Source organism: Ranitomeya imitator, chromosome 6 (assembly GCF_032444005.1).
Source record: "Ranitomeya imitator isolate aRanImi1 chromosome 6, aRanImi1.pri, whole genome shotgun sequence".
NCBI classification, from domain to species: Eukaryota; Metazoa; Chordata; class Amphibia; order Anura; family Dendrobatidae; genus Ranitomeya; species Ranitomeya imitator.
Genome location: NC_091287.1, coordinates 310,009,907 through 310,030,858, shown reverse-complemented (window position 1 = coordinate 310,030,858; position 20,952 = coordinate 310,009,907). Strand labels below are relative to the sequence as shown.

Genomic DNA, 20,952 nt, shown 5'->3' with positions numbered 1-20,952 from the left:
CCGAAGGCCCCTTGTAGTCCACGGCAGATTCCGGTCCCAGCGTTGGTATGGGCGCAGGACCTGTGATGACGTCGTGGTCACATGACCGTGACGTCATGGCAGGTCCTTCTGCCATACCATCTTTGCCACCGGAAACTGCAGCGGAAGATGGCGGCCGGCGGGAGCGGCTCAGCGGACTACAGAGGGTGAGTATAGCAGGTTTATTTTTTAAAAATTATTTTTAACATTACATTTTTTTACTATTGATGCCGCATAGGCAGCGTCAATAGTAAAAAGTTGGGGACACACAGGGTTAATAGCGGCGGTAACGGAGTGCGTTACCCGCAGCATAACACGGTCCGTTACCGCTGGCATTAACCCTGTGTTAGTGGTAACCGGAGGGGAGTATGCAGGCGACAGGCACTGACTGCGGGGAGTAGGGGGCGGCCATTTTTTTCCGGACTGTGCCCGTCGCTGATTGGTCCCGGCAGCCATGACAGGCAGCTGACGAGACGAATCAGCGAATGTATAACCGTGACAGAAAGAAAGAAGGACAGACAGAAGTGACCCTTAGACAATTATTTAGTAGATGTTTGAAGACACATACCAGTGGACAAGGCATCCTTCACCTTTTAGCCGACACTCATGGATAAAGGTTGTGCTTTCTTTAAAATGTTGTGTTCTAGAAAATTCCATACAAAAACATTGTTACCAGGGCAAGAGCGGGCTACATATGAGTATGAAAATCCATCATCTTAAATAAAAAAAAAAAATCGTTTTTTTAAAGTAACATTTTGAAAAAGTATTACAACAAAAATATAGACATACATATCCCAGTCCTGATATTTGCTATGTAATCTGCAAGCAGCATGATTTAGGGGCAGAGACCTTTATTCCAGTAATGTCTCACCCACAGGGCTCTGTGCTGCTGTTTCAATAAATTAGTGTTTTATCAGTAGGAGAGTATCATTACAGGACTAGCTGTGTGAGCCTCCTACTTAAAGGTACTGTCACACTAGATGATATCGCTAGCGATCCGTGACGTTGCAGCGTCCTCGCTAGCGATATCGTCCAGTGTGACAGGCAGCAGCGATCAGGCCCCTGCTGGGAGATCGCTGGTCGGGGAAGAAAGTCCAGAACTTTATTTCGTCGCTGGACTCCCCGTAGACATCGCTGAATCGGCGTGTGTGACACTGATCCAGCGAGGTCTTCGCTGGTAACCAGGGTAAACATCGGGTAACTAAGCGCAGGGCCGCGCTTAGTAACCCGATGTTTACCCTGGTTACCATCCTAAAAGTAAAAAAACAAACGCTACATACTTACCTACCGCTGTCTGTCCTCCAGCGCTGTGCTCTGCTCTCCTCCTGCTCTGGCTGTGAGCGTCGGTCAGCCGGAAACCAGAGCGGTGACGTCACCGCTCTGCTTTCTGGCTGCCCGGCGCTCACAGCCAGACCAGAGAAGCAGAGCGCCGAGGACAGACAGCGGAAGGTAAGTATGTAGCGTTTGTTTTTTTACTTTTTAGGATGGTAACCAGGGTAAACATCGGGTTACTAAGCGCGGCCCTGCGCTTAGTTACCCGATGTTTACCCTGGTTACCGGGGACCTCGGGATCGTTGGTCGCTGGAGAGCTGTCTGTGTGACAGCTCTCCAGCGACCAAACAGCGACGCTGCAGCGATCCGGATCGTTGTCGGTATCGCTGCAGCGTCGCTATGTGTGACGGTACCTTAACTGCGCTATGTAACTACCCACCCCCTACTGATTATCAATATAGAGTGTACACAGAAAGTGGTCAGTGGTGGGGGGTTGATTAAAAAGGGCTTAGTATTCAGAGCAATGCTACTGCGGAGGAAAATAATTTTTTCACAACTGTTGCATCCAGTAAGCTAAGTGATACATCGCTGCTCTCAGATGATATAGCAAAAACCTGATGGCAGATTTCCTTTAAAGGGAACCTGTCACCCCCAAAATCGATGGTGAGGTAAGCTCACCGTCATCAGGGGCTTATCTACAGCATTCTGTAATGCTGTAGATAAGCCGCCGATGTTACCTGAAAGAGGAGAAAAAGATGTTAGGTTATACTCACCCAGGGGCGATCCTGCTCCGATGGGTGTCTCAGGTCCGGAACAGCGCCCCCCATCTTCATTCCATGACGTCCTCTTCTGGTCTTCACGCTGCGGCTTCGGCGCAGGCGTACTTTGTCTGTGCCCTGTTGAGGGCAGAGCAAAGTAATGCAGTGCGCAGGCGCCGGAAAGGTCAGAGAGGCCCGGCGCCTGCGCACTGCAGTACTTTGCTCTGCCCTCAACAGGGAAGACAAAGTACGCCTGTCCCAGAGCGTGAAGACCAGAAGAGGACGTCATGGAATGAAGATAGGAGGCGCCGGAGTGGACCGGAGACACCCATTTGACCGGGACCGCCCCTGGGTGAGTATAATCTAACCTCTTTTTCTCATCTTTCAGGTTACATCGGGGGCTTATCTACAGCATTACAGAATGCTGTAGATAAGCCCCTGATGACGGTGAGCTTACCTCACCATCGATTTTGGGGTGACAGGTTCCCTTTAAATAGGAAAAACTGGATAAAGGTCTAATGCTAACACCATAATTTTCCCAACCCTTCATATGGCTCCATTGTGAAAACGAATAGTTAAAAGCAGGGCTGTGGAGTCAGAGACCATTTTGGTGGAGTCAGTATGAAATGGACCGACTCAAGACTCCTAAAATATATAATAAATTTTGTACAGTAGTACAATGCAGGATGTGCTGTAAATGTTTTCATAAGAATTTGGGAAAGTTATGAAATGTCCTATAAATGTCTGTTCTGTTCCTGATCTAAGGATCTTGGCTTTTAGTTGAGATGAATCTGTGCTTCACTTTATGTACATGATCAGTGGTGACCAGTGCTGAGGAGGCGGAGTCATAGTCGTGGTGTCGGGAAATTGAGGAGTCAGGTTTGGCTTTCCAACTCCACAGCCCTGGTTAAAAGAGCACCCTGACAGATTTTTTTTTTTATCACCCCTTTCAGTTAATCCATCATTAATGTGTGTACAAAGTGTGCATAATACAACGTAACGGTCGTTCTCTTCTGCCATTTCCAGCATTATGTGACTTGTAACCAGCCAGCTCACAGTCTTCTGTGTGGACTAAAACTCCCTTTCTCAATGTAAATCTACGATCGTGGCCTAAAGTTTTTTTTTTTTAGACTGACAGGTTTTTGTTACCAGAGTTTGCTGCTTCAGAGTTTTTAGACCTTGCAGTCAGAGGTTTCTATGGTTAATGAAGTACAATTATAAGCATTTTATCTGTTAATATGATTTTATTAACAAATTCATCAAGTTTAGTCGAAGACTCAATATTTACAGTGTTCGCCCTTATTTTACAAGACGTTTATGGAGCATGCTTACTGACTGACGACAACCCATTCTTGTCTAATCGTGCTTGAAGTTTATCACAATTTCTGTGCTTTTGCTAGTCCACCTGGTTCTCAATGAAATCGAGAAATTAAGAGTTTTCTGGCCATGGAGCTAACATTTCAAATGTTTTATTCACCAAGTCACTTTGCCATCTTGTAACATGGTGATCCCTCATGCTGGAAACATTGTTCATCACTAAATTGCTCCTGGATTGTAGAGAGACGTTGCTCTTGGAGTATGTTTAGATACCATTTTTTAATTCACTGCTGTGTTGAGGGAGCCTACTCCCTTGGATTGAAAGCAACAGGACACATGAATAGTGCTCATTTCTTCTCCGGACAATCATTCTTCCAAATGTCCTAAACAGTCTGAAGGGGGCATCATTAGAAATAAAATACCATGACATGAATTACAGGGAAGAAAGTAATTTTTTTCTGATGAAGCCCCCCGCCAAACTCTTAGGACATCTGGAAGAATGATTGCCCAGAGAAGAAAAAGGTGAGCGCTATCATGAGTCAACAGCATTGAGACCATTTATGTGCAGGATTTATTTTCATTCAAGAGTGGCATCAATAACAATTTTGCGTAAGAACAGCCATGAATAAATAATGGCATCTAAATGTAATTTAAGGGAAACTTCTTCCAACCATCCAGGAGCAATTTGGTGATGAACATTGTTTTTCTAGCATGATGGCGCACCATGTGGTTAGCACTGCAGCCTTGCAGCGCTAGAGCCCTGGGTTCAAATCCCACCAAGGACAACATCTGCAAGGAATTTATATGTTCTCTCCGTGTTTGCGTGCGTTTCCTCCGGGTTCTCTGGTTTCCTCCCACATTCCAAAGACATATCGATAGGGAATTTAGATTGTGAGCCCCAACGGGGACAGTGATGATAATGTGCGGAAAAACGGTAAAGTGCTGTGGAATATGTTGGCGCTATATAAAGAGATTATTATGTCACAAGGCACAAGTGATAAATAAGTGGCAATTTGAACAAAACATTGATAAATGGGACATTTCTTGGCCATGGACCTAAAATTTCAGGTATCGTAATTTGTCCAAAGGAGGAGACCGTGAAGCCAATGCTGATTGCCCACAGTGACAATATCAGATGACACCAGTGGCGAGAAAGCTGAAACAGCACTGGAGGTGAGCACAAGTGTTATTCTTTTCCTACAGGAAAACGTGGTTCAGAAGATGTTGTCAGAGAGGTGGACAAACCCTTTAAAAAAGGAATTAATCTGTTGTGCGAGCCAGCAAGAAAGAGCTGTGGCCACATGATGCAGGAGATTACCAAAATGGCAGAAGAATGGGACCAGCAACCACTACATTGCACACATACAAACATTTAATTGATGGCTAATGGAGGGAGCAATTAAAAAAAATACCTGAAGGAGTGATCCTGAAGGGTCTGTGCACACGTTGCGGATTTGGCTGCGGATTTGACGCTGCGGATTTGCAGCAGTTTTCCATGCAGATTACAGAATCATGTAAGCCCATGGAAAACCAAATCCGCAGTGCACATGCTGCGGAAAATTCCTGTGCCCGGTGCCACCCTTTAACCTTACCATCTTTGATTGCCCTTACCGATCTTGTGGGGATGCCATCTTGGAGACCTGATGTATTTCTGGCAGGTAGTATAGGATGCCCTATGCTTTGGCTACTTTATAGCCACTGGGGGGACTTTCGTTTTGCTATGTTTTTGCAAATTTTAAGTGTTTTTAACCATTTTGTGTAGTGTTTTTTGTGTGTGGTTCAATAAAATTGGTACACTTTGATATATACTCCTGGTGGTGATCCCTTCAGTTTGCATGCTACGCTTTTCTTTTTTGTTTATATGCTGCGGAAAATTCCACGCGGAAACGCTGCAGTTTATTTTTCGCAGCATGTCAATTCTTTACGGATTCTGCAGCATTTTACACCTGTTCCATAATTGGAATCTGCAAGTGTAAAAGCTAAGGTGAAATCTGCACAAAAACCGCGGTAAATCCGCATGTAAAATGCAGGGCGAATGTTTTGGAATCTGTGCGGAAAAATCCACACATGAATCCGCAACGTGTGCACATACCCTTAAAGGTTTGTTTTAGCAGTCTTGATAATTTGGCAGTTTTCTGTAAACATTTTGAAGATATTCATATTTAACGTGAATACATTGTTTTAATACAGGAAAATATAGTCCATTAACTTTCAGATAAATTAACTGAATGTAGTCTTAATGAAGTTCCTGTCCACAGTAATTTGCATTTATAAGTCCAGCACCGAAATCCACTTGGGAAAAAAACATCTTTATTTCTGCATATTAAAATTGGATTGTCACACATCACTTAATAAAATACCACAGACACATTTTAGCCCCAAGTCCATTGATGCATACCATAATATTATGCTCCACAACACGCACATATACAGATTACTGAAAGTGGATCAGACTTGATAACAGAAATTTTACTTCTAATGCCTTTTGACCATTTCGAAAATTTATGAATAAAAATCTCACTGCTATGACTGACCGCTTCACTGTAGACTTGTCAATTATATTTAATATATTCTAATTATTAATTTATTGTTACAAGCTATAGTCATTGTCTTTACTGTCATCCAGTACTACTATTGTTTTATTTGACAACATTTTTCCTCCTTTTGCCAATTTCTGATTTCAGTTTTATTCATATTACAGAATATTTCATTTGGCGTATACTTGGATCATATAATTATTATTATTTTATATAGCACCATTAATTCCATGGCGATGTACATGAGAAGGGGTTACATCAAAATACAAATATCACTTACAGTAAGCAAACTAACAACAACAGACTGGTACAGAGGGGAGAGGACCCTGCCCTTGCGGGCTTACATTCTACAGGATTATGGGGGAGGAGACAGTAGGTCGGGGTTTGCAGTAGCTCCAATGGTGTTGAGGTGGCCGTGTGGTCTTTACAGGCTGTAAGATTCCTTGAAGAGGTGGGTTTTCAGGTTTCTATTGAAGGATCCAAATGTGGTGGATAGTCAGATGTGTTGGGGCACAGAATTCCAGAGGATGGGGATATTTGGGAGAAGAGTGGAGGAGAGAATACGTGAGGGAAGATACTGAGAGATCAGTTTGGAAATATACAAAGGAGAAAGGTTATGGATGGCTTTGTAGGTCAGTGTGATATAATCACAGGGCATGTGGGAACTTGTGCCCATTCGGCCAATACACCATTGTATGGGGCAATGACTGGCAAATGATAGGAAGGTCTGGTTCCTATTTGGTGTTCCAACACCTATTCTAGGTGTTTGATAGGATTGAAGTCAAGACTCTGCACAGCACTTAAGTTCCTATACATCAAACCAGATCCTTATTGGTCTCTTTATGAGCACAAGGCACACTTATGCTCCGAAAGAAAAAAGGTTTTTCCCACACAGTTGGCACAAAGTTGGAAGTTTCCAATTGTTCAAACATAGTAACATAATTATTAAGGTTGAAGGAAGACTTTAAGTCCATCTAGTTCAACCTATAGCCTAACCTATCAAGCCCTAATATTTTGATCCAGAGGAAGGCAAAAAAAAACCCATGTGGCAAAGAGTAAGCTCCACATTGGGGAAAAAAATTCCTTTCCGACTCCACATACGGCAATCAGACTAGTTCCCTGGATCAACGCCCTATCAAGGAATCTAGTATATATAACCTGTAACATTATACTTTTCAAGAAAGGTATCCAGTCCCCTCTTAAATATTAGTAATTAATCACTCATTACAACATCATACGGCAGAGAGTTCCATAGTCTCACTGCTCTTACAGTAAAGAATCTGCGTCTATTATTATGCTTAAACCTTCTTTCCTCCAGACGTAGAGGATGCCCCCTTGACCCTGTCTCAGGTCTATGATGAAAAAGATCATAAGAAAGGTCTTTGTACTGTCCCCACATATATTTAGCCTTCGTTTTTCCAAACTAAATAGCCCCAAGTGTAATAACCTATCTTGGTATTGCAGACCCCCCAGACCTCTAATAACCTTGGTCGCTCTTCTCTGCACCCGCTCTAGTTCAGCTATGTCTTTCTTATACACCGGAGACCAGAACTGTGCACAGTATTCTAAGTGTGGTCGAACTAGTGACTTGTATAGAGGTAAAATTATGTTCTCCTCATGTGCAAATTGCCTCTTCTGAGATAAAGAGGACTTAAACTCTATAGCGCCACCTGTTGGAAGTAGCGATCCTACAAGGTGTGACTTGTAGGATCGCTACTTCCAACAGGTGGCGTTATAGAGTTTAAGTCCTCTTTTTCTCAGAAGAAGCAATTTGCATATTAAATTTCCCAGAGGAGCATTGCACGGCGAATAAGCCTCCTTACCTTGACAAGCCAGACATGGTATGTCACTCTCCATAAGGAGAAACGGTTCTCCTCAAGAGCATCTATGCCTCTTTTAATGCATCCCATTATTTTATTTGCCTTTGTAGCAGTTGCCTGACACTGGCCATTTGTCATCCACCCATTGACTGTTTTGCCCAGAGTTTTAGAATTAAGCACAAAGTTATGCATCTTATTAGTTCTACCCAAGTGCATGACCTTACATTTATCCCCATTAAAGCTCATTTGCCATTTATCAGCCAAGCTTCTAGTTTACATAAATCATCCTGTAATATAAAATGGTCTTCCTCTGTATTGATTACCCTGCAGAGTTTAGGGTCATCTGCAAATATTGAAATTCTGCTCTGTATGCCCCCTACAATGTCAACAATAAATATGTTAAAAAGAAGAGGGCCCAATACTGACCCCTGTGGTACCCCACAGCTAACTGCGACCCAGTCAGAGTGTGCTCCATTAATAACCAACCTTTGTTTCCTATCCATGAGCCAGCTCTTAACCCACTTACACATATTTTCCCCTATTCCCATTCTCATTTTATGCATCAACCTTTTGTGTAGCACCTTATCAAAAGCTTTTGAAAAGTCCATATACACTACATCCACTGGGTTCCCTTGGTCCAATCAGGAACTTACCTCTTCATAGATCAGATTAGTCTGACAGGAACGGTCCCTAGTAAAGCCATGTTGATATTGGGTCATGAGGTTATTCCTCTTCAGATACTCCAGTATAGCATCCCTTAGAATGCCCTCCAGGATTTTACCCACAGTAGGAGGTTAAGCTTACTGGCCTATAATTTCCGAGTTCAGTTTTAGTCTCCTTTTTGAATATTGGCACCATATTTGCTATATGCCAGTCCTGTGGTACAGACCCTGCTATTATGGAGTCATTAAAGATTAAAAATAATGGTCTATCAATGACTGAACTTAATTCCTGCATTACTCGGGGGTGTATCCCATTCGGGCCCGGAGATTTGTCAATTTTAGGGATTTTTAGACGCCGACGTACTTCCTGCTGGGTTATGCAGGTGACATTTAATGGGGAATTTTTGTTATCACTGATCATTTTGTCTGCCATGGAATTTTCTTCTGTAAATACTGATGAAAAAAAAGTATTTTAGCATATTGGCTTTTTCCTCATCCACCATTTCACCCAGACTATTTTTAAGGGGGCCAACACTATCATTTTTTAGTTTCTTACTATTTATGTAGTTAAAGAATATTTTGGGATTATACTTACTCTCCCTGGCAATGAGTCTCTCTGTCTCAATCTTTGCTGCCTTGATTTGTTTTTTACAGAATTTATTTAATTTTCTGTATTAATTTAATGCCTCATCACTACCTACTTCCTTTAGTTCTCTAAATGCTTTCTTTTTGTCACTTACTGTGCCCCTTACAGCTCGCTCTAGCCATATTGGTTTCCTCCTATTTCTAGTATGTTTATTCCCATACGGTATATACTGATTACAGGTCTTATCCAGAATGCTAATAAATGTCTCCCATTTTCTTTGTGTACTTTTATGTACTTTTTTTTTTGCACCAAAATCATCTCTCATTCATTGGAAATTTGCCCTCCTGAAGTTTAGTGTCCTTGTAAGGCTACGTTCACATTTGCGTTCTGCCGGGCTGCGTCGGGCACAGCCGCGGCGACGCATGCGCCATGCGCCCCTATATTTAACATGGGGGCGCATGGACATGCGTTTGCATGCGTTTTGCGATGCATGCGTTTTTTGCCGCAAGCGTTGGGGCGCAAAGGACGCAGCAAGATGCATTTTTTTTGCGTCCAAAATTTGGCAAAAAAGGACGCTATGCGTTTTAGCGTGCGTTTTTGTTTGCGTTGTATGTTGCGTCGCCGACGCAACATCGCACAACGCAAATGTGAACGTAGCCTAACACCTCTACTACAGTACACATCTTATTAAAGTATACATGAAAACTTATTATTTTGTGATCACTATTCCCCAAGCGACCCCCCAACCCATATATTTGATATGCGGTCTGGCCTGTTGGCTAATATTAGGTCTAGCAGTGCCCCCCTTCTTGTTGGGTCCTGAACCAGTTGTGAAAGGTAATTGTCTCTCAGAGTTGTCAAAAACCGATTACCTTTGCTGGAACTGCAGGTTTCTGTTCCCCAATCTATTTCAGGGTAGTTGAAGTCCCCCATAATAATGACTTCTCCTTGAGTCGCAACTTCATCTATTTGCTTTATGAGGATATTCTCCGCTGCTTCCATTATTTTTGGAGATTTATAACAAACCCCTATCAGTAATTTATTATTTTTTCCCCATCCCCTTATCTCCACCCACAGAGACTCTACATTTTCATTAGATTCACCTATATTATCACGCAGGATCGGTTTTAACACTAGAAGTCCCAGAGAGTGGTCATTTAACATTTCTACCTTTGGAACCTTTGGACCTTGAAATTTCTGGGACTTCTAGTGTTAAGGATAATTTTACATATAGACACACCCCTCCCCCTCGCTTATCCATTCGGTCATTTCTGAATAGACTATAACCCTGCAAGTTAACAGCCCAGTCATGGCTCTCATCCAGCCATGTCTCAGATATCCCCACCATGTCATAATTATGCTCCAACAACATTAATTCTAATTCGTCCATTTTGTTGGCGAGGCTTCTGGCATTAGTATACATTCACTTTATGTATCTCTCTGTACCTCTATTATTAAATTATTAATTGTTCTAACTCAACCCCCCATGCCACCGCCACCCCCAACTTCCTTTTTTGTGCCCACGTCTCTATCTGCACTATCTTCCCCTCCTACAAAATGAATACCCTCCCCCCAATCCCTAGTTTAAACACTCCTCCAACCTTCTAGCCATTTTCTCCCCCAGCACAGCTGCATCTTCCCCATTGAGGTGCAACCCGTCCCTAGCACAGAACCTGTAGTCAACTGAGAAGTCAGCCCAGTTCTGCAGAAACCCAAACCCCTCCTTCCTACACCAATTCTTGAGCCAAAATATATTTGCATTCTGTAGAATCAACACAACCCTTCAATAGGAAATAAGGGACTAATCTGAAAACCTAAGAATACCCCCATACCATTACTCCAACATTCTCCTCCCATTCCTACAGTATGCCGCTTTCTTTGGGCAGTACACCAATAGAGATCCATCAGACTGTCAGATAGTGAAAAGTGATTCATTACTTAAGATTACATATTTTCACAGCTCTAAGGTCCAGGTGCAATGTGCTTTCTACCATTGTAGCTGATGCTTGGCATTGTGCATAGATATTTTGAGCTGTGACTCAACCATGACAAACATTACATTATGATCTCTTGGGGATCCAAGGCGTAACGTTTCTCCTTGCGGAGAGTGACATGTTAAGATGACATGTCCAGGTAAGGAGACCTAAGCCGCAATGCTCATCTGAGAAATATGCAAATTGTCTCTTCAGAGAGGAAAAAGACTAGAAGTCTAGTGCCACCTATAGGAAATAGCAATGATAGTCAATATCAACTTTCTAAGTCACATGACTTAGGATAAAAGCCAAAACCAAAATCTCAATTTGCAGACACGGTTTCGTGGCATTGACCTTTGTCAGTGCAAAGTGTGAGAGCCGTCTGACCGGGATTTTGGCTTTTATCCTAAGTCATGTAACTAGGCTTGTTGGAGAGTCGATATTGACTTTTAGAATTGCTACTTCTTATAGGTGGCACTAGAGTTCTAGTTCTCTTTATCTCGGAAGAGAACATTTGTATATTTCCCAGAGGAGCATTGCGGCCTAAAAGTCTCATCAGGCTTGACATGTCACTCTTCGCAAGGAGAAATGTTAACCTTTGGATCCCAGTCAGACACCTCTAACCCAGCCAAACCAGATCTCACACTGAGCTGACAAGGGGCAGTATCCCAAAATATAGTGTCTGCAAATTGAGATGCAGAATATTGTGACTAGCTAAATTAGACATACCCTGCCTGAAAGACTCAAAAACTAGATTCTCATTTTGGATTCTATTTGTCTCACCAAACTCAAAGGCTCTGTCAGGGGCCTGTACAATTAATTACATTTTATTTACGGTATATTGATCATAATCTGTAGCACTTTACAACTGAGCCGGTATATGTACAGCTAATAAAGACATTACAAAGTAATGGTTCAACAGTTACAGGAAGAATGAGGGCCCTGCTGGCAAGCTTATAATCTATAAGGAGATGGGGGAGAAACACATTGGGTAGAACATGTCATGTATGATCCAGCCGTCATTGTAATATATAGGGGTTATGATATGAAGCTGCATGATCTAGTCATCAGTCTGTGTATGTCTCAGTACAGTTGCCAAGTGCTACTTGCTGCATAGAGGATGTGGAGACTGATGAATGAGAGACCAGATTTAGAGGGAAAAATTAGAAGGGGGAACTGAGGAGAGTTAGATTAATGAAGTGAAGTGATAGGCCTATCTAAAGAGAGGTGTTTTCAAAAGAATGCTTAAAAATGTGGGGGCTATGTAATAATCGGATCATCAGGACGGAGAGCACAGGTAGGGTGATAGGTAGAGATGTCGAAGATGTGTGGTGCTGCAGAGTTTTGTGGGTGAAAGTTATGATTTTAATTTGTACTTTGGAGCAAACAGGTAACTGCTGCAATGACTGCCATAGTGTGGAGTCATCAGTGTAGTGGCTGGACAGAAATATAACTCTGGCAGCCACATTCAGGATGGATTGGAGAGGAGAAAGCTTGGTAAAAGGGAGACCAACCAGTAGAGAGTTGCAGTAGTTCAGATGAGAATGAATAAGAGAGAGAGTAAGAGTTTTTGCAGTTTCAAAGGTGATAAAAGGTCAAATTCTGGAGATGTTTCTTTAGATGCAGGCAACATGAGTAAGTGATCAGATGTAGGGCATAAAAAAAGTTCTGTGTCAAATATGACCCCAGGATAGCGAGTGTGTTATTGTGGAGTTACGGTTGAACCAAACAAGGAAATTGCAGTATCGGGTATACAGTAAGATTCAGACGGAAGCCCAAGAAAGTCATGAACAAGGGCACAGCTTAATCATAAGTTTCCCAAACTGACTGAACGGCAAAGGTTGTATGCTCTGGCAACACGCAGTTCGGCAATTACAGTATCAATATTTCTCTATGGAGATTGTACTGTTGGTCTGAATTTTATGCAGCTGTAACTGGGTTTCGCAGAAGCAGCAGTGAACTAGAACAGTGCACCAAGTCTTTGTTCTGTACATCACTGGTTTCCAATGGGGCTCAAGGTGTTCCCTTACCCAGCAGAAACCACATGTTTAACACCCATGCACATATGGGAAAATACATCCTAATTATAAATAGGACGTTTCCCTCTCTTCTAGGGCAAGATGTTCTTGATTAGTGTCACACATTATCAAGTTCAATTCGGGTGCAATTTTGCATACTATTAGGGACTTCCCCTTTATATAACCTTTAACGTACTTTTCTCAATTCATTGTCAAGTTTCCTCTTTTAAAAGTACTCTAATTTTTACCTTTTTTAATATAAAAACAGTCAATACTGGATCATTAAAACAAATTTTCAATTAAAAAAAAAGAAATCTACATTTTACAATATGATTTTAAGAAAGCATTCAACCAGGGCTTATTGAATATATGGATACCAGAACTAAATCTAAAATGTTCATAAATAGGAGAAATTCATGTATTTTCTACAACTCTTTATGGTTTTTAAGATGTTTAAGTTGAATTTTAATCAAAGCCCCACCAAAACCATGCAAAAGTAAGTACTTACAAATTTTGACTTGGCGAATCAGATGCTGGAATGCAAAGATATTTCATGCCCTGTGGAGATAAGACACTAGATTAAAACAAATTCATGTCCTTCTTCAGAGAGTTTTTAAAGGATTCTGTTAAACGAATACAAGATTTATGAAAAAAAAAATGTTCATTTTGTGAGAATCAATAATAAATGTTGTTTTTCCACTATTAACCCATGGAGTCCCATCTATGCCAACTACTCTGGCGCTGCACCTCCTTTTTGCTGCCTACATCCCCTGCTGGGCTCCTGGCTCCCTCCCTGGAGCAGTGCCAGTATGGTAGGCCAATATGAGCTTTCAATTTTTATGTAGTGGACATCCCCCTTTAAATATGTTCTCCGTAATAAATGATCACATACTACTAGTGATGAGCGAATATACTCGTTACTCAAGATTTCTCGAGCATGCTCGGGGGTCCTCCGAGTATTTTTTAGTGCTCAGAAATTTAGTTTTGATTGCCGCACCTGAATGATTTACATCTGTTAGCCAGCATAAGTACATGGGGGGTTGCCTGGTTGCTAGGGAATAGGTTTTTGCATCCCCTAGAAGACAAATTCCATTGCACATACAGGTATCTGCTATTCTACTCTAACTACCGTCAAAGTGCAAATGAGAAATCTAGCTATTCAGAGAAATAATTATGGTTATTGCAGGCACAAGTTTATGCTAGTCAAAGTTCAGGAGGAGCGCTATAAAATCTGCCCCACTCCTACACCAAACCAGACCTTTTCTCTTGTGTCCTCCACCCTGTTTTCATAGGATACCACAAAATAGTGCAGTTATAGATTCTTGCCAATGCGGTTTCTCAAAACACTTCTTTCAGACCAGCATAATCTGTTAAAGGGGTGGTTCTCTTTCAGAAAATCTTGCTCTCCTGGCACAGTTTCTTATAAAAAAACAAAATAACAAAGTGGTCCTTACTCACTATCCTTGGGTCAAGCGCTTAGTCTCTGTGTACAGTATTGGATGCGGCAATGACATTACATTGAGAGCCTGTGAGCTCAGTGTTAAGTCGACACCGGACAACCAAAGCCAATACCAGTATTGGCTGCAACACTGAAAACACATCGACAGCCAATCAGTGACCTCAGCAATCAACTAACACAGAACACCAGAAAGAGACAAAGACTCGGTGCTGGACCCAAGGATGGTGAGTAAAGCGAAGTTTGATTTTATAACAAACTGCACCTGGAAAACTTTCAGATGGGCTGAAAGGGGACAACCCCTTTAAGTTTACCCATTGTTTTTCCTCGATAAAGCAAAGTATTTGCTCTCAATTATTCAAAGTGGTTTTCCAGGACTTTAAACTGATCATTTGGGGTAACTGCTGGATACTACTACTGATCAGCTGATTCTGGGGCAAGGGCAAAACAGAGGGGACACAGCTCTAAACATTAAGTAGTGGTGCTGAATAATTCTGCTGCTCTCTACCATTCCTGGGAATGTGAGAGGTGCAGCACCCTTCATTATAGTCACTACAAAAAGTACTGAGCTATGGAAAGTCCTTGAGTACTGGTGCCCCTTCAATCAGAGGATGAGTGGTAATCTGACTCTGGACATCTCCACTAATCAGCTATCAACATGCCCACCAAATAGGGTAGCAGGGCACTAGAACTGCAGGGAGTTGGATCGGTAAGGATATGATATTGATGACCTTCCTTAATCCTTTCCTAATAATAGTTGAGATACTGGCTGTTTGATGAGAGCACTGTCAACCTCCTTCTACGTGCGACATCCCCAGCAACTCTTCTTAGGGGTAGAAAACCATAACGCTCTTAAATTACGCAGTGAAACATGCATGACATTATGGCTGCCTACTGGCTTTAACACCAAATAAAGTAGTTTGCCTTCTTCAACCCAGAGTATGCAGTGAATTATTTAACAAATGCATCAGAAGAGGCAACGATGATGTCAAATGTAGTAGGAAATCTTTAGTGCTCTGATCTGGCGGTCATGTTCTATAGACCTGGCAATTGGATCAGGGTCTTGTGAATCTTTTTGCTCAAATCTAGTTAGAAATATTTAAGACCTGAAAACTCCCTCTAATTGTAAATTAAGCAGGATGATGACACAGTGGTTAGCACTTGTTGTCTTGAAGTGCTGGGTTCCTGGATTTGAATCCAATAGACTTTATTACGTAAGGTCCGCAAGGCCCATCGGCAGGTTAGTTTAGTACAGGTGCTCCTCATAAAATTAGAAAATCATCAAAAAGTTAATTTATTTCAGTTCTTCAATACAAAAAGTGAAACGCATTATATAGTCATTACAGAGTGATCTATTTCAAGTGTTTATTTGTTAATGTTGATGATTATGGCTTACAGCCAATGAAAACCCAAAAGTCATTATCTCAGTAAATTAGAATACTTTATAACACCAGCTTGAAAAATTATTTTAAAATCCAAAATGTTAGCCTACTGAAATGTATGTTCAGTTAATGCACTCATACTTGGTAGGGGCTCCTTTTGTATCAATTACTGCATCAATGTGGCATGGCATGGGGGCAATCAAGCTGTGGACCTGCTGAGGTGTTATGGAAGCCCAGGTTGCTTTGATAGCAGCCTTCAGCTCGTCTGCATTGTTGTGTCTGGTGTTTCTCATCTTCCTCTTGACAATATCTCAGATTCTTATTGAGGTTAAGGTCAGACGAGTTTGCTGGCCAATCAAGCACAGTTATACTGTCGTTTTTAAACCAGATATTGGAACTTTTGGCCGTGTGGACAGGTGCCAAGTCCTGCTAGAGAATGACACTTCCATTTCCAAAAAGCTTGTCGGCAGAGGGAAGCATGAAGTGCTCTAAAATTTTCTGGTAGACGGCTGCGCTGACTTTGGTCTTGATAATACACAGTAGACATACACCAGCAGATGACATGGCTCCCCAAACTATCACTGATTGTGGAAACTTCATATTCATACTAGACCTCAAGCAGCTTGGATTGTGGCCTCTCCACTATTCCTCCAGACTCTGGGACCTTGATTTCCAAATAAAATGCAAAATTTTCTTTCATCTGAAAACAACACCTTGGACCACTGAATAACAGTCAACTTCTTTTTCTCCTTGGCCCAGGTAAGAAGCTTCTCGCGTTGTCTATTGGTCTCTAAGTGGCTTGACACAAGGAATGCGACTCTTGTAGCCCATGTCCTGGATACGTCTGTGTGTGGTGGCAATGAGTCCAGCAGCAGTCCACCAAGAATCTCCCCCAAATTTTTGAATGGCTTTTTCTTAATCCTTTCAAGCCTGCAGTTATCCCGGCTGCTTGCGCACCTTTTCCTACCACACTTTTTCCTTCCACTCAACTTTCCATTAATATGCTTGGATACAGCACTCTGAACAGCCAACCTCTTCAGCAATGACCTTTTGTGGCTTACCCTCCTTGTGGTGTGTTTCTGGACATCATGCTTCCCCACGATTGTGGAGCCTACTGCAACAGACAATGGGACACTTAGGAAGCCTTTTCAGGTGTTTTTGTTAATTATTCTAATTTACTGAGATAATGATTTTGGGGTTTTCATTGGCTGTAAGCCATAATTATCAACATTAACAGAAATAAACACTTGAAATAGATCACTGTTTGTAAAGACTATATAATATACAAGTTTCACTTTTTGTATTGAAGAACTGAAATAAATTAGCTTTATGATGATATTCTAATTTGGTAAGAAGCACCTGTATATACGGCACACTGTCTTATGGTGGCTTGACCAGTATCACTCACTGGCTTGTGAAATGCCCTAAATGAAAACAAATCTATTCTGGTATTAGAATGTCTTTAATCCCTAGTTCCCATGAATGTATACAAGATAGTTTGGCTCTTGCAATATTGATAAAGTGACTTTAGGATAGAGTAAAATATTTTTTTTTTATTTACCTGTCCTGAATACCCCAAATGAAATAGTTCTACCGTCAGAATATTTTTTTTAACAACTCAAACTATATCAATGTCTACCAGCACTGTGCTCTGGCAATTGGAGTAGGCAACTAGAATGTCTTTAAAATTTACTGAAATAGGGCCGTAATGTGAATTTGGGGGTTGCCATACTTTCTTTCTGCCGTGGATCACTTTATAAAGAGAACGAGGGCTTCCCTAGATGGTGCTCTGAACCATACAAGAATTGTTAAATCAATCTCATCAAAGTGACTTTTCAAGAACAATGTTTGATGACCTTGAAACTACTGTATAGTACAACCACTTTATATAAAAGTTTATAAATAGGAAACTACTTTAAAAACTAAGGCAGCTGTGTCATATGAAACTCGAAAGTTAAATGTCGAGAGAAGAAAAAAGTAGCATGCTGAGCTATAATGAGAGCTTTTGTTTCACATGAAAAACAGGTGTTGTGGCACAAGAATCTGTTCGGCAGCTGTGAGATTGTTGGTGGAAGAACTGCCTGCAGAGAGGCAGTGACACAAAGATACAACATAGTAAGCGAGTTGTAGTGAGGACCGGGAGCGCTTAGAAATGCATTAAAATGTCACATAAAAAATAATAACCATCTGTATGCACATCCAAATCGTGCTGCAAAATGGGAGAAATGATTGATCACTTAAATTGACGGATAAACTTTTGCATTGTGTCACAGCTTGCTCGAGATTTCAACGAAACCCACACAATTTACAAAACCAAGAGAAATTTACATATTGGAGTCTCAAATTTAAGACTTCGTATGCTGAGAAGACAAAAAAACACTTTATATCAAAAATCTAATTCCTGTGAAAAGGGAAAAAAAAAAATAGTTGACAAGTTAGGACATGTGGAAGAAAATGTGGTGCCAAACTCCAAGGCCAAATGCTTCTGAAGATTATTCAGCATGGCTTATATCTTTATTTCTACTTTGCACTTGAAGGTCACAGTCTTGTATCATTTCAGAAATTAAATGAGATCTAAATTACACAAATATATTCAATATAGAAATAAATTAATAAAACCAGGGACCATAAGGTTACCTTGGCGTACAAGTTTAATCTGTTCTGTGACCGAACACTTAGCTCAATTTGCTCATATATCAAATTAAAATGTCCCCATTGAAATTAATTGAAATGCTATTAATCCGTTCCAAACCACACCAATTTTTGGGGTAGGTGTTTTTAAATAAGTAAAAATTTACTTTATTAATAACAAAAACAATTATCTACAGTATTTAAAACTATTAGAAGTGTACTAAACACTGCACTGTGTATTATTAAATGGGTTTTTTTATATACAGTTTCTTTACTTAATCATCATCGTCATGGAATTTTGCCTTTGACACACTTTCCTTGCTTTTATATCTACCTGAATATTTCCATATGGAGTCAGAACTATTAATCTGAAAATAAATAAAGCAAGGTGCCACATATAAATATAGCAAATATTGAACCCTAAAGCCAACACTCCAAAGAATCAGAGTGCAGATACTAGTGCAGCATACTGTACCTTGCTTCACATGTGAAATAATGTAGTGCCATAAAAAAATAGACGCATAAACCAAAAAATAACCATTATCTTATGTACAGCCCCATGTCAAATGCATGCAGTGCTAAAATAGAGTCCACCCCAGGAAAAGGATTTACAAGAAAGGTGAAAAGTGCGGCTGACAGAACAACTTACTATCTGAGGCTACGTCCCCACGGTCAGTAATCGGCAGCGCTTTGGACGCAGCACATGTCCGCTGTATCCAAAGCGCTAACGGCTTTTGAACGTAGATGATTCCGCATGTGTTCATTGAACCAGGGGCGGACACAAGCAGCAATGGGCCCCTGTGCAGGAAATACATTCGGGGCCCCATGCATATACACTGTATATAAAATACCTATAATAACGTGTATACACAGCAGTATACACACACATACTAGCCCTATACAGACAGCAGTATACATACAGCAGAAAATACACACACATAAGTATACACACACATACTAGCCCTATATATACACACACATACACACACAACAGTATACACACTAGCTCTATATACACACACAGCAGTATACACACACACACACATACTAGCCCTATATATACACACACACAGCAGTATACACACTAGCTCTATATACACACACAGCAGTATACACACATATACTAGCCCTATATATACACACACTAGCTCTATATACAAACACAGCAGTATACACACACATACTAGCCCTATATATACACACACACACACAGCAGTATACACACTAGCTCTATATACACACACAGCAGTATACACACATATACTAGCCATATATATATATATATATATATATATATATACACACACACACACACACACACACACAGCAGTATACACACTAGCTCTATATACACACACAGCAGTATACACACACATATATATATATATATATATATATATATATATATATATATATATATAGATATATATATCTATCTATATATATATATATATATATATATACATATACATATACACAGGTCCTTCTCAAAAAATTAGCATATAGTATTAAATTTCATTATGTACCATAATGTAATGATTACAATTAAACTTTCATATATTATAGATTCATTATCCACCAACTGAAATTTGTCAGGTCTTTTATTGTTTTAATACTGATGATTTTGGCATACAACTCCTGATAACCCAAAAAACCTGTCTCAATAAATTAGCATATTTCACCCATCCAATCAAATAAAAGTGTTTTTTAATAACAAACAAAAAAACCAACAAATAATAATGTTCAGTTATGCACTCAATACTTGGTCGGGAATCCTTTGGCAGAAATGACTGCTTCAATGCGGCGTGGCATGGAGGCAATCAGCCTGTGACACTGCTGAGATGTTATGGAGGCCCAGGATGCTTCAATAGCGGCCTTAAGCTCATCCAGAGTGTTGGGTCTTGCGTCTCTCAACTTTCTCTTCACAATATCCCACAGATTCTCTATGGGGTTCAGGTCAGGAGAGTTGGCAGGCCAATTGAGCACAGTAATACCATGGTCAGTAAACCATTTACCAGTGGTTTTGGCACTGTGAGCAGGTGCCAGGTCGTGCTGAAAAATGAAATCTTCATCTCCATAAAGCATTTCAGCCGATGGAAGCATGAAGTGCTCCAAAATCTCCTGATAGCTAGCTGCATTGACCCTGCCCTTGATGAAACACAGTGGACCAACACCAGCAGCTGACATGGCACCCCACACCATCACTGACTGTGGGTACTTGACACTGGACTTCAGGCATTTTGGCATTTCCTTCTCCCCAGTCTTCCTCCAGACTCTGGCACCTTGATTTCCGAATGACATGCAAAATTTGCTTTCATCAGAAAAAAGTACTTGGGACCACTTAGCAACAGTCCAGTGCTGCTTCTCTGTAGCCCAGGTCAGGCGCCTCTGCCGCTGTTTATGGTTCAAAAGTGGCTTTACCTGGGGAATGCGGCACCTGTAGCCCATTTCCTGCACACGCCTGTGCACGGTGGCTCTGGATGTTTCCACATCAGACTCAGTCCACTGCTTCCTCAGGTTCC

The 20,952-nt window shown here is 41.1% G+C and overlaps 1 protein-coding gene across 1 annotated transcript in view; it reads right to left on the bottom strand.

Moving 5' to 3' along the window:
* DUSP22 (dual specificity phosphatase 22) overlaps positions 1-20,952 on the bottom strand; it is a 95,226-nt gene that overhangs the window by 18,552 nt on the left and 55,722 nt on the right. Inside the window, exons 4-5 of the mRNA XM_069730749.1 lie at positions 13,470-13,519; positions 587-661 (exon numbers count right to left, since the gene is read on the bottom strand). Coding sequence (XP_069586850.1) covers positions 587-661; positions 13,470-13,519 — 125 coding nt within the window. The remainder of the gene's footprint in view (positions 1-586; positions 662-13,469; positions 13,520-20,952) is intronic.